Consider the following 15,180-nt stretch of genomic DNA (forward strand, 5'->3'; position numbering starts at 1 on the left):
ATTTTTAAAATTCAAAATGTATAGAACTTATTTTTTTTGTATTTAAGTACACAAATAAATATAGATTTCTCTTGCTTATAACTATGAAGTTTATACTTTTATTTTAAAAAAAAAAATTAATCTCAAAATTAATCAGTAATATAAGATAAAAGAATAAGATAATACAGAAAGTGTAACAATATTAAAACACTAATAATAAGCTCTAAACTCTATTTATAAAGAATATTACCCTATTATACATTTATATCTTCTCATTTATATGATACAAAAAAAAATAAAATATATATAAAAAAATTTTAAAAAATAAATATTTGTCACAATATTTTATACTAAAGATTATTTTTCCTAATAAATATTTTTATTTCCTCCGTTATTAAAATATATATATATATATATATAACAAGATATTTTCAAGTCGTTTTGGCTTTAACAAAATAGGACACATTTATTTTTAATTTTAAACCAATAATAAATTTTTTTATTTACTCAAAATATAATAATTTAAGGTTCCAAGAGAGATTAAAAACTAATTAATACTATATTTTGCAAAATATAATATGTAATTCAGCAAATGTTATCATTAAAATTAGATATATTAAGCTTTCATATATTAATTTTAAGGCATATATGTATCTTTCAAACAAATATTAATAAATATAGAAATAAATATATGATCCATAGTATTCAACAAATCTATGAAAATTACTTCAAATTCAAAGTGAAAAACATGAAAACATTTATATTAACCAAAAAATTAAAAGTGCACATTTTTATTGGGACTAATCAAAAAGGGCGCTCATATGAAGGACTTATAGTTTATGTAAATAATGTTATTTTTATTAAATAAAAAACTAAGAAAAAAAATAGGTATTAGCTCATATTGACTATTTCCTTAAAAATGGAAACATTTAATACCATTTAAGTTACCTTTTCCTAAATTTAATTTTTTCATATTTTTTAACCTTCTTATGGTAATAAAACAACATCAATATAAAAATAACTCCTATAATAAATGGAACTAAAAAATATAGTATAATACTAAAAAATGATCTATTAAAAATAGTATACATTTTTTTATTATTTACTACATCTACACCTATCCACTTTAAATTGTTATTCATTATCCAACTACGCAAGGGTTTTCCCCACTTTGTACCAAGAGTGCACATTAAAACCTTAAACAAACCTTTAACAAGTCCACAATTAAAAATATAATCTAATAAGAGTGACAATAACAAAAAATACACAAAAAATAAAGGTAAAGCTAGTCGTAATCGGAATTTTTTAAGTATTACTTTTTTGTAAGTTTTATCACTAATAGTCCTGTTTCTTTTGAGAAAATCAATGTAATCAAGTTCTTTGAATATTTTTTTTTCAAGGTGGGAATATTTTTTTGTTTCAAATATATAAGATTTTTTTTTATTATCATGTTTGTAGTATACCTTATTCTTTGATGAACTACCATTTGACTGTTTGTTTGTTTCTTTATACCTCTTATTATTGTTATATATATTTTTTTTTTCGTTCACTCCATAATTTGATAGCTCTCCTTTTAAACCTAAATTATTTGAATAGTTATCCTTCTTACAGTGTGCTAGTAATCGATAATTTCTTGTTACTAATATTCTACTAGGGATGCAGTTCTTATTTAAATATTTCTTAAGTGTAAGCTAAAAAAAATGTGTTTATATATGTTTCTTGAAGAATAAACAATTTCAAGCAAAAAAAATTTATTAATACAAATATAAATTGACAAATGAGACTAGTATATATTTAAATAAATAATAATATTATATTACATCATAATAGAAATGATATATCCAAGTTAAAAGTGTAAACGTACTAATATTCATAAAAAATAGTATCTTCATATTTTGTTACAATATAGAGATCATAAATATTATAATACATTCAGTAACGAAAAATTTGACAACAATGTAATATTCTTTAATAATAAAGAAATCATAAATATTCTTTTAATTTTTTCTTTTATTATTTTTCGTGAATTCATGATAAAACATATACAATTAAAATGTCCATAACGATGGAAGAAAAAAAAAAAACTTTAAAAATCTATTATAATATTTTTAATAGAATGTTGTATAAAAAAAATTAAATTTTAATAAAAATATTACAATTCGAATTCAATCATAAATATTCAAAATACATAATTTAATATAGTACTGTTATTAAATAATTTGTTTGTTTAAACTATTTTAAAATAAAAAAAAATATACGCTTTATCAACATTTTTATGTATTGAGTTTATATAGATTATAGAAGATAGAAGATATGTATAAATAATTATTCCATATATTAAGAGAACAATAATTCGTTTTAATGATTTTTTTTTATTAACTTTATTTCTATGAATATTATATTCTAGAAAAATTGATTATTTCTAATAAGATACTCTTATAGCATTATAATAGTAGAAAAAAAAATAATTTAAACAATATTTTTTATTACGATAATTATAACACAAGCTTTAATTATATCTTAAACCTTTATAATATTTTAAAGTGTATAAAACGTTTAATAAAATTAATTTATATTATATTATTTAATCTATAAAGGCTTATGTATTCTAAAGGTAAATAAAGATGATTCTTTATTTTTGTGCCATAATTTTTGAAAGTAAAATTTTTAATTAATTTTAAGTTAAACACTTTTTAAAAAAAACATATTTATATTCATGTGCTCAATTTTTTATTTTGTTTTTAATTAATTACATATATTTTAATGAAACAGTAATATCATAAAAAAAAATATTTTCATTGTGGAATTATTCCATATATCCATGTATATATATATAATTTACATGGATTAAATATTTTAATAAATTATAATAATACATTGTATTAACAAAAACATAAATAAATAATAAAAATAATTGATTTTTTTATTAAAATTCTTATTATAAATATTTCTAATTTCTCCATGTACAATTATATACATGCTAGTTTCATTTTCCCTTAATCTTGGATATACCTTTACATAGAAAATTACGCATACATTAATTAATATAAAAAAAATAATTTTTTAAGTTTAATAATGTAAGATTAAAATAATCATTAATATTATGTTATAATTTTTATTTGAATCTGCAATAAATCAAACATAATAAATGACTTTTATTAGAAAATATAGTGCACGAAAAATCGTATATATTACAGTTATTTATTTAATAGAAAAAAAAAACTATTTCGAAATACATCTAAATATAGGATTTGTCTAAAGAAAAAAAGTTTATTATATAGATATTTTATACTACTATATATTAAGAATGTAATTATGAATTTTATTGATCTTATATTATTTGTACATATAATATAAAAAAAATGCGTTTCATAAAAATCTATACATAAATTTATTTAACCATAATAATAAATTAAAATAATGATATTTAAAAAAATATTTCTATTTACTAATTATAGGATATTTCATAATATCTAAAAAAAAATTTATCAGTAAGTTATAGTAAGCGATTTGACCAGAAAATTCTAAGTTATTACATTAAATATGAAAATTTTTATATTCTAAAAAGATTATCTATATTAACACTCTATTTATATATCAAATATATATTCTATTATAAAGTTCATATAATTGAAATACAATTATTTAAAACTACTAAATATATTAATAAATTTACAATACACTATTTTATTATATATTATTCATATAAATAATTAATATATATGTATATGAGTACAAAATCAAACAAGCTACGATCTTATATTTTTGGTATAACTATTAGATAACATGATAATAAATTGTATATAATTTATGTTTGTATATATTCACAAATAAGTAGGTATAAATATTTTTCTTTAAATAATATAACAGGAAAATAATAATAATATCTAAATACATTTATTTATTAATTTTTACAATGAATATTTTATAAAATTTATAATTTTTTTATAAAAATATATATATATATACAACATATAACATATATTTATATAACTAAAATTAAATTAAAATGAAACATATATGAATAAATTATTTTATATTAAAAATATAATTATTAATAAACACTTTGTAAACCCTATTATTTTTATTGTGCTTCGTTTATAACAAAGTGACTAGGAATAATAAAATTATCAGCTATAGAAAAAATTAATGTAAGATTATATGTAAAATCACATAATACATTTTCCTATAAGGAAAAACTAAATAAACTAAAAAAAATAAAGAAAATTATTTAATTAAAAACAATTTTTTAATTAAAAAAAATAATTAAAGAAGAATTAGACTACTTATTTTTAAAATGAATTAATTTTTATATGAAGCGACTATCTCATTTAAAAGGATTCTTATTATTCTTTGAAATTTCTATTATCTTGTTCTACCATGACTAGATTAGTTTAATTATCACTTAGTAAATATTTTAGGGATTTCATTAAATTATAGAGACATCAAAAAACAGTTTCATTTTGTTTTTATAATGTATATGATTTTTTCTATGTTATGAACCTATACAATAAAAGAATTTGTTATTTTATATATTCTTATTAATCTTATAACATTTTTCTATTTACCTGTAAATTTTATATAATATTCATTCCTGAAGTTTTATAAATTTGTTTGTATATTATTATATTATTGTATTATTTTTTTATTTCCTACATGATTATAATAATATATAGAAATAATTTTTTTCAAGCATATATTTTTTTTTTAAAATAACAAAATAAAATAAATAAGTCCTATAAATTTTTTATTACCTAATTCTTTTAATTTTTAGTAATATTTTATTATAACGTTACACTTCACTACATAATCTAATTATTCTATTACTAATGGATATACTAATTTATTCATTCAAAATTATATATTTTAATTCATGAATTAATTTTACAAACTTATGCATATAAGTATGTATTTCTTTTTAATGCTTTAATTTCCTTATATATATGAATCTTATATTCATATATTTCAAATTGATCACATACTAACATAAGATCTTCAAAACATGCAATATTTATGTATGTTCAAGTGAAAATATATAAGTTAAATAATAGTAATGTAAGGAGAATTTAATTTTCATCTTTCATTTTATATCATGTTACATAAGGTTGTTAATTTTTTGAAAATATCATTTATTAAAATATTATTTATAAATTATATTATACTGTAGTTTACATTTCTTGCGTATATTTATTGATTTATTTTTTATATTCATTGAAGTATTCATAAGTAATATGCATACTATGATTGTCATTGTTAAGATATTCCATATACAACATAACTTTCCCTATTATATATAAAATTATTCTACTGTTATATGTAACGTTGCATACATAAATATAAGCACTCTTTAAATAATTTTAAAAAGGATAATTTACTTATTTAAGTATATTTGTTAATAACATATAATATCCTTTCCATAAATGTTAAGGTATATATTAGATATATTCTAAAATTCACCTATATTAATTCATCATCTAGTAATTTCATGGATATATCTTCCTCATAAAATATTTGCGTAAAACATATTTTCCAAGTTACATGCTAAAATGCGAACTTTGATTTACTATTCCATTTCTCAAAAATAAGTTAATATAAATGCATCAATTTATTATAAAATTTCTTTTAGACTTTTTATTAATGTTGTAAATAATATATTTTGATTTTCTATTACTATTATTTCATCGTTTATTTAATATATAACTCTTTTTTTTTTTTTTCTTTTCCTTTTTCATATATTACATACTTTTTTAAATATAATAATACCTTAAAATGAAAAAAGCATTAAATTAATATATAATTTCTATGGGTCATTATGGTGCGCTTCATTCAATAAAATATATTTACATTATATATATTAATTATTTTCATTTACCTCTTAAAATAAAAAAAAATTTTTAACTTTTTTCGCTGGATATTGGCGCATGCATAAAGATTGCAGTTATAAATTTTACCACATTAATTAAATAATTATTAATATATATAAAAATATTTTAATGAATCTAATAAATTATATATTCAAATGTTCTATCTCTGGTACGGAGAAATATATAAAAAATAATATGACTTCATATAGAGACATTTATATGCACAATTTTTATCTGATAAGTGTTGAATATTATTAGATAATAATTTCTCAACAAAGTTTAAAATGTTTTTCAAGTTCTCATTTAAAAACACATGTTCATTTATACATTTTTATGTTGGTAAAATATCTGATATTTTAGTGATTATGTAATATTAAATTATTACCAACTATATATTTCCATGAGAAACTTATAATATTGTTCTAAAATATTTTTTAAAATATTTTATAAAAATATATAGATTAAATGATATTAAAAAAATACATATATTTATTTTAAGATATGTATTTTACCTTATAAATTTTAGTATATATATAAATATAAAATATGAAGGAAAACATACAGAAAGTAAAATGTTACAATAAAATTTGCACAGTTATATGCGTTATAACCCATTAAAAATAAAAATATATAAGAATCTTAAACATATATGTTATTTCTTGTTAAAACACTTTTATAAACAATGTAATAGTTTTTATTATAAACAGTAAATTTTATTTGTTATTATATGCAACATAAATATATGTATTTATCTGTATATAATAGTAATTTAATTATTTCTTATAAACATAAATATTATACAAAATTAAGTATTTTAATAAATACTTATATATTTAATATTAACTAAAAAATAAAAGTTATATATGTACTTATAAGTTTTCATTCAAACGTAAATTTAGATAAAACTTATATAATATAATTGAAATTGTATTTTCAGTAAACATTGTATTACATGTATATAAATCTTATTTAGATGCATTAAATTATTATTTTCAAAATTAGTATTCATCTATAGTTAATTCATTATTAAAAAAAATATAAAATTTTTTACATATTTATATTTCATATTTAAACTGTTCATAAATTTAAGCACATAGTAAATAAGGTTTTGTATTAAATACACATTATAATACTTTTATCATAATATCATATAAAATCAAAAATAACTAATTGTTCTTTTAACAAAATTAAAAAAAAAAAAATAAATGCATTCTACTTGTTTTATAAAATACAAAAAAGACATTTAATATTAATTTAAACAAAATAATATATGTTTTTTAATTAGTTTACGAAATAAACTTTTTTGACTAAATAAACAAAAAAGTAATGAAAACAAATTATTTTCACTACTTGAGAATAACATAAAATTTCCAATTAATTTAAATAATATATAATAAATACACATTTTTATATGAATTCTATGGAACATACATATACTTCGTATACAAATACACCTTCGTACACATGTAACTATTTTTCCAAAATACTAAGATCAAAGGATTCCTTAAAATACAAATTAAAAAATAAAAACTATCAAACTCTCTAGGAATTACAAATACATATTTTTATACTTCATGCTAAAATATTTATGGGTATGTAACTGGTATTGTAAAAATTAACTATATGTACATTTCTTATGAATGTATTATAATTAAGGATACTGCATATATTTTTATTCCATATTAAATGTTTTTATGGTCAACTGAATTAACAATATTATTACAATTTTTAGTATTATTTTTCTTTATTCTTTTATATTTTTCACATTTTATGGAAGTATAAATAATAACTAATATTATTAAAGCAGTAACAAATATTGAAATTGCTGAAAAAACAAATAATACTTCATTTGGTATAATATTAGTCATTCCTATTTCACCCTTAACTTCATCTATTTTTAATTTTACAAATAAAAAGTATAATATTAAAACCATTAAACTTGTCTGTAAAACTGAAAAATGTGGAGTAACTCCTAAAAACATCTTTTTATTTATCATTCTTTTTGCAGTTTTTTCATTAATTTCCATGTTATTCATAATTCTATCAACAAAATCTAATTGATTGAATATCTTTTTTTCAAAAAACGTATCCATTCTATTAAGTAATGTTTTTTTATTTTATATGTAATCTATTTTTTTCCTTTTATTTTAATAAAATTTCTTTTATTATTTTTCTTCGTGATTTAGGGCATTTGCTATTTTTAATTATATCCTTCTTTTCATCCATTAATTTAGTGCCACCGCTGTCATACAATAAATCTCTAGCTAACTTTATATTCAGCGAACTCTATGATAAAAATCTATTTGTTGATAAATATGAACAATCATCTAGTTTATAATACTTATCTGTAAATTTACAATTGTCATACTAAAAAAAAGAATTTTAACATTTATTATTTATAAGTATATATATTACTATACTAAAAATATTCACTTTCTAAAAACAAAAGTTCAAACCAAAAAAAATAAAAAATTAGAAATATTATAATAATACCAAATTACCGTTATAATTGTAGGCCATAACTAAAAGAGTTAATGCAAATATTTTAATAAAATAGAAGATCATAAAAACTTCTTTCATTGTAAGGTTCTTTAATGATATTATATATTGACTAATAAAAATATAAATTATATTTTAATTCCTTCAAATAGTAAAATAAACATCTTATATTATTTTTAATTTTTTTTTATTATTTTATAACGAATACATTGAACTTATATAGATATAGCTTATATTAAATTTCGCAAATTAAGATTAACTTTAAAATTGATACAGAATAATTTATGAAATGGTTTATTGCATTAAAAAAAAAAATAAAATAAATAATATGAAAAAGAGGAGTATTATATAAGCTACAAACAAATAAATGATTATTTATTCAGAGCACATTTTTTTTTTTTTTATTTAAAAGAACGTATATAATGTAGAAAATGTACAGTCATATATATTTAGAAGCTAACAATGAACTTTTACATTGTTTCCAAATAACTCTAATTTTATAAGTTTTTTTGTAGACTTTCCTCCATTTAAATAATATTAATTATTGTAGCAGTATGAATAGTAGCAAAAATATATAAAGTTAAGAAAAATATTTTTAATTATTTAAAATACAGATTAGTACATATCCAAAAAGAAAAACATGCTCTTATATAAACTATTATATATTAAATAAATAAAATTTATTTTTACAAGGAATTCCGTAATGAACGTATATTTTTAAGTGTACTATAATAATTAATGTTATATTTTTACTTAGTGTTTTTATAATATTATAATTTGTATATAAATCTGAATATAATTTATTTTCATTTAATGGCATATATATATAAATATAAATTCCATATTTTATTTAATCCTTTTAAAAATATAGATAAACATATATTTGGAAAAATATTAATATATTAAAGAAAAATTAGGAAAAATAAAACTTAGAATAAAACCATGTATACAATTTATTAAATTCAAAAATATTTATAAGCATAATATATTACAGTATAAAAGAGTAAATATAAATTTAAAATATAAAAAGGTATAATAAAAATAATTTACTAATGAAAAATTTTGAAAAAATTCAAAATATACTATTTCTTTTATATACATACTGCTAAAAAAACATTTTTAACAGAATCTATAAACAACTAATGTTTTTATATTACATAATAACTTCCAATAACAATAAAATTATATTGTATCCATATATTATAACTTTTTCTTATAAGACAATGCCTAATAATTATAAATTTTTTATATATAAAAAAATTTTATTAAAATTGTAAAAACAAAAAAAATAATACATTTAAAATAATTTTATTAAATTACTAAGGGAAATTGAAATAATTAGTATAATTATATTTTTATTCTATCACATTATTTGTAATCATATCATAACATCCATAATAATACCTATGTAATACCCTTTATAATCTTTTATTTTTTTATAAACTTTATATTTTGGAACAAATAATTATTATCTTTAAAAAATATTAATTATTACAACAATATAATAATAGTAATGATGAACTATAGTGGAAACATTTTTACAAATTTTTAATAATTTTAATTTTAAAACACGTTTTTCTTAAGATTTATTTTATATTTAAAAAATCATAGTTATATGATACTAATGTACTAAAAAATATCAATTTTAAAATAAAATATAAAAAACAAAGTTCTTATATTTGTATCGTAAATTTTTAAAATTATAATCTATAATTAAATTTAATTTATTCCATTATTTCTAAGTTAAAATTTTTAAAATTTGTTTACATTATGCATATATTCTTTTTAAATAAAATCTATACTTTTAGAAGAAATATTAATAAAATTTAAAAAAGAATAGAAAAAAGGAGATTAAAATTAAAATTGGTGTAAAAATAGTAAATACATCATAATCAAGTTATAGATATTTAGAGTGAAATATATTTACCTATGCATATTAAATACGTGGTATTAAGTGTACATAATAAATAAAGATAATAACAAAAATTTTTGTATGATGTATGATTTCGTAATTTTACTGCATATAATATATGAACAAATAAATTATTTTTGGTTTATTTATTTAAAAATACATTGTATTAAAAACATCATTTAGAGGTACAAATAAATGAACATAAAATTATATTTTGATTAAAATATCGTTAACAGCAAAATTGCAATTTGTCAAAATATTTTTTCCTGCATACAATAATAGAAAAAAATGATAAATTAAAAAATATTATGCATTTAGTAAATTATTCGGATCATCCAATATAAAATCTAGTTTTTGATCATAAAATATTACTCTTCTAAATAAAAAGTTAAGAAATCAAAAAAGAAAATGTTGTACATAAGTCAAAATTATTGTAATTATATTAATATAAATCAATTTTATTGTCAGTCTGACATTTTTGAAATATCTATTTTGGTTTTAGTATATTTTATGCAACTCATTTATTTAATCTCATTTAACATTCCTCAATATAATAAAAATTTACCCATTTTAAATTTTATAATAACATATATATATATATATATTTTTTATAAAATTAATTATGAAAAATAAGAGCATATATAATAATATACTATTATATATTAGCTTATAAATGCAATTTTTTCATTTTAGCTACATTTATTTTGTGTAAACAATTTTTTAAGCCTTACTTTTTTTTATGGGGTTTTATATTTGTCTACGTTATATATGTTTTTCCGAAATTAAGAAACTGTAAACAAATAGATTAATTTTCTGCTAAAATTATTAATTTTCGTGTCTCTCAGTATATATATATTACAATATAATTGTGTTCTTATATATATACACAACTCAAAAAAGTTTACCTTCTTTCCCCATTATATTTTCCTTATATTTAATAAAAAATATTATTGTACAATAATAAAACAAGTTTAATATAAAATAATAATATATTTTAATTTTCAAAATTTGTTTTTCATATTAATATTAGCTATAAAGTATTATATATACAAAATATTAATTTAAATATTGAATTTTTATGGAATGTAATGCAACTCATATTTTCAATATAATTTGTATAAAGAATCCAAAGATTTACCTCTCCTGCAATAAAACAAAAATTATTTTAAATTATTTCTTTTTTTATATTTTATCATACATTTTATGTGTTTTACAATTTCTAAATAGTTCTTGTAGTTCAATTAATATATAATCTACTCTTATCTATACTTAAAAATATGACTGTTTATATAACAGTCGTATATATAATTGTATCTATAAAAATGCTAATAATTTTTTGTACTCAAATTCAAAACATTAAAAATGTACGTGATCCTTATAAAAAACATATAACTAAGTTCTAACATATCTCCTACTAAAAATTTGTTAATGATAATTATGAGGTTCCTCAATGTAAATAAATCCAGGCTCCTGTAAAATCTTCATTAGTCTATGATAATCACAAGAAAAAGGACTTCACACGTTGCTTCAGATAAATTTATCTTTTAATTTCCAACAATTACATTAACAATTACAGTATTTTTCATATTTTTTCTTTTTTTAACATTATAAACTATTCCATTTAAAAACGATAATTCATTTTTGCGTCCCCTTTAATTCAACACAACATAAAATTACTGTTTAGCAATGTAGTGTTTACGCATATATAATTTTTTTAAAATACGTTTACTTCATTTAGACATTTCTTCCGTATTCAGTAAGAAAAAAGGTAAACATTTGCATTTACCTTAATGAGAAAATTGAACAATTATCAGAAATTGCTTCATAAAATGAACAGTTATATACTTCAGATAGCAGATACTATATAACATATCATACTATATAAAATTATGATTTATAAATTTTATATAATAGATATATTTGTTCATCCAAAAGTCTTGAAAAAAATAATAGAATTATTCTTTAAAAAAATACAACCCAAAATATGTTAGAGTAAATTTTTTCAGTGATAATATTACAAAAGAAATATTATGCAAATGAGTACGATTATAAAAAAACTATAAATATTTCATATAAAGGACAATGGAAAACGATATTAAGAAATTAAAAAAAAAAAAACAATAGATAAATAAAGAATAATTATTTCATTGAAGTTTATTATGAAGAGATAGTAAAAATATAAAAATACATTTATATTAAGTATATAATCAAATTAATATCATTATTCATTATTAACGTAGTTATGGTATATAACATTTATTATAAGAAATTTGTCCATAATGAATATAAAGAAAATTCAATAAATAAATGCTTATGACTTTATAGATACTTATATTGGAAAATAATATTTTGATTATGGTGTCTAAAAACTAGAAAAAATATCTTATATATCAGTATATAATTAATACACTTATAATAATTTTTATACTACAATAATTAAAAATAAAGATCTGCAATAAATTTTGGGATCAAATTTTTAAAACTCAGTGCTGGAACTATAAAAATTTATATTAAAAAAAATTATTCATAGAACGATATTACGTAATCTAATAGATTTAATAATATCATTTAAAATATAGCAACAGTAACAGCATACGGAGTATTTTAAGGTAATCTAGATAAATACACTTTATTGATTTATTTGCAAAAATACATATAAATATAATTTTCTTGTATGATACTAAATTATACTTGTAAATAGAACTAAAAGTATATAACTAAAATTAAAATATATTTATCATCAAAATGAAATTAAAAATTTTATTTTTAACCCATATTGTCCTCTAAGTATTGGATAAGTAGTGGAATATATTGATTACTATGAACTCTATTATGGAATAACATAAACTACAAATTTTAGTATGTGTCTTTTATAATAGTATAAATCACAGTTTTTACATTGAGACCCTATACGTATTATATAAAAAGAAAAAAAAATATAATTACTCGTTGAAGCTCTATTTAGTTATATATATTTTTTTTGCTTATTTTTCATGTTTTTTGTTATATTCCTCTTTATACATATAACATTACTAGTTTAAATCATGTTAATATTATTCATACTAAACATATCATTTATTTTAATATTAAATGTTACATTTAAAATAAATAAATAACAATTACTATATATATTATTTGAAGATATCACATTAACAAATTTATTAAGTTTCACTGATTCCCTATTTTCATATTTATCCTTAGCTTTTATAGAACGAATTTGTATTTTAAATAGAAATAAATATATGATGATAAAACTAATAATACGAGTAATTCACTTCTTTTTTATACATCAAAAAAACAATAACAAAACAAATAATAACATAACGATATAACAACATTCATTCAGTTTGCTTGTTCATATGAAAAATAGGGTATATTTATTTGTAATTTGAAACAAATAATATATATCTTTAATTATATCACGAAACAATCATCTAAGACAAAAATCCCTTAAAAACAAGAATAGTCCTTACATATACAAATATAAATTAACTCAAAATTTTAACGAGTTTATATGAATTGATCTTTTCAATATTAACATTAACGAAAAAAAATATATATTTCATAAAAATCGGGTAATATATACAACTTTTTATATGAACCATAATATTATGTTAACTTGATATTATATTTTAAATACAAATTGAAAACGTTAAAACATTCAAATTTATAAAATATTAAACATATATATTTTTACTCTTAGGAGTCATAAAATTCATTCAAGTGCAAGTGGATATATGAAACCAAAAGAATTATATAATTATTTCTTATGTATGTATATCAGTAAGTAAATTATAGAGCTGCATTGTTGTAAAATACTACACATTAGGGAAATAACAATAATCTCTATCATGCACCTCACTCATTATACGTAGTGAGTTCTTAAGTTTTTTAAATTTTTTGCAGATATAAGCAATTAATAATAAAATTAAAATATTCGATATAAAAATAAGAACTATTGTTACCAATAGATCAATAGGAAGTTCACCCTCACTCTTCGTGTAAATTGAATTAAAAAAAATTATTAATCCATCTAAAGTAAGAAACCCAGGGAAAAAAGAAAGCATTTTATATTTATCATCTGTCTTCTTTTTTAAATTCTTCATATTATAATTCGTAACACCTCTAATATTATTTAGAAAATGTATATTATCTAGCATTCTTTTTTCAAAATATGATTCTCCTCCAGTATGTACAGGAGGTATACTCTTTCTTGCATGTTCATAGTCTTTGATATTATTTAGTGAATATTCATTTGCTTTTTTACCTTTTACTTTGGTTAATTTATCATTATATGTATCTTTCTCTCAGTACTCTCTAGTTTTTGGAATACTATATTTTAACAATTTATTATTTAAACCATTGTCTTGTTTATGTTTTACTAGTAATCGAAAAGTTCTTGTAACTAATTTTTTATTGATGTCATAGTAAAGCACCTATTTATTTAGTTTATTCTAAAAAGATAAAGTAAATATTTATTATTTAAAAAAAGTAATAATCTCATACGAATGAACAGGACTAAAAAAAATAAAAACCATAAAATACATATAAAAATAATATACTTAAAATTTTTATACCATATCATTGTAAAAATAACAAATCCAAGATAAAAGGAAAAAAGTACCAATTTTAATAAAAAAGCGTAACTTAATTTTTTGTTCCGTCACATCGATTTTATATATTGCATTATATATTCAAATAAGAAAAAAATAACAATATTATAATAACATATTCCTAATTTTAATGAATGCTAGTATATTTATTTAAAAAAATATTCTTTCATTATTTATCGTAAGAACATAATAAAATAAATAAAACTATAATGCTCATTACATTAAAAATCAAAAAAATAACATCAAAAATGTATTATAAAGTTTTTAAGATATTGTTATTTATAAAAAACTAACATTAATTAAAGTAGTATAA

General features: G+C 17.7%; 1 protein-coding gene and 2 pseudogenes across 1 annotated transcript, besides 2 other annotated features; all 3 read right to left on the reverse strand.

The window, feature by feature from the left end:
• Positions 1-923: 923 nt before the first annotated feature.
• On the reverse strand, positions 924-1,871 carry PmUG01_10010200 (fam-l protein; the record flags this gene model as incomplete). The annotated part of the gene is made up of 2 exons (XM_029005290.1): positions 924-1,670; positions 1,800-1,871. The coding sequence occupies 2 exons, from the start codon at positions 1,869-1,871 to the stop codon at positions 924-926; spliced, it is 819 nt and encodes a 272-aa protein (XP_028861893.1).
• Positions 1,872-7,525: 5,654 nt separating this feature from the next.
• PmUG01_10010300 lies at positions 7,526-8,423 on the reverse strand (annotated as a pseudogene).
• Positions 7,526-8,423: a sequence feature (Plasmodium exported protein, unknown function, pseudogene).
• Positions 8,424-14,072: 5,649 nt separating this feature from the next.
• On the reverse strand, positions 14,073-14,941 carry PmUG01_10010400 (annotated as a pseudogene).
• Positions 14,073-14,941: a sequence feature (Plasmodium exported protein, unknown function, pseudogene).
• Positions 14,942-15,180: the final 239 nt, after the last annotated feature.

The sequence above is a fragment of the Plasmodium malariae genome, assembly GCF_900090045.1.
Source record: "Plasmodium malariae genome assembly, chromosome: 10".
NCBI classification, from domain to species: Eukaryota; Apicomplexa; class Aconoidasida; order Haemosporida; family Plasmodiidae; genus Plasmodium; species Plasmodium malariae.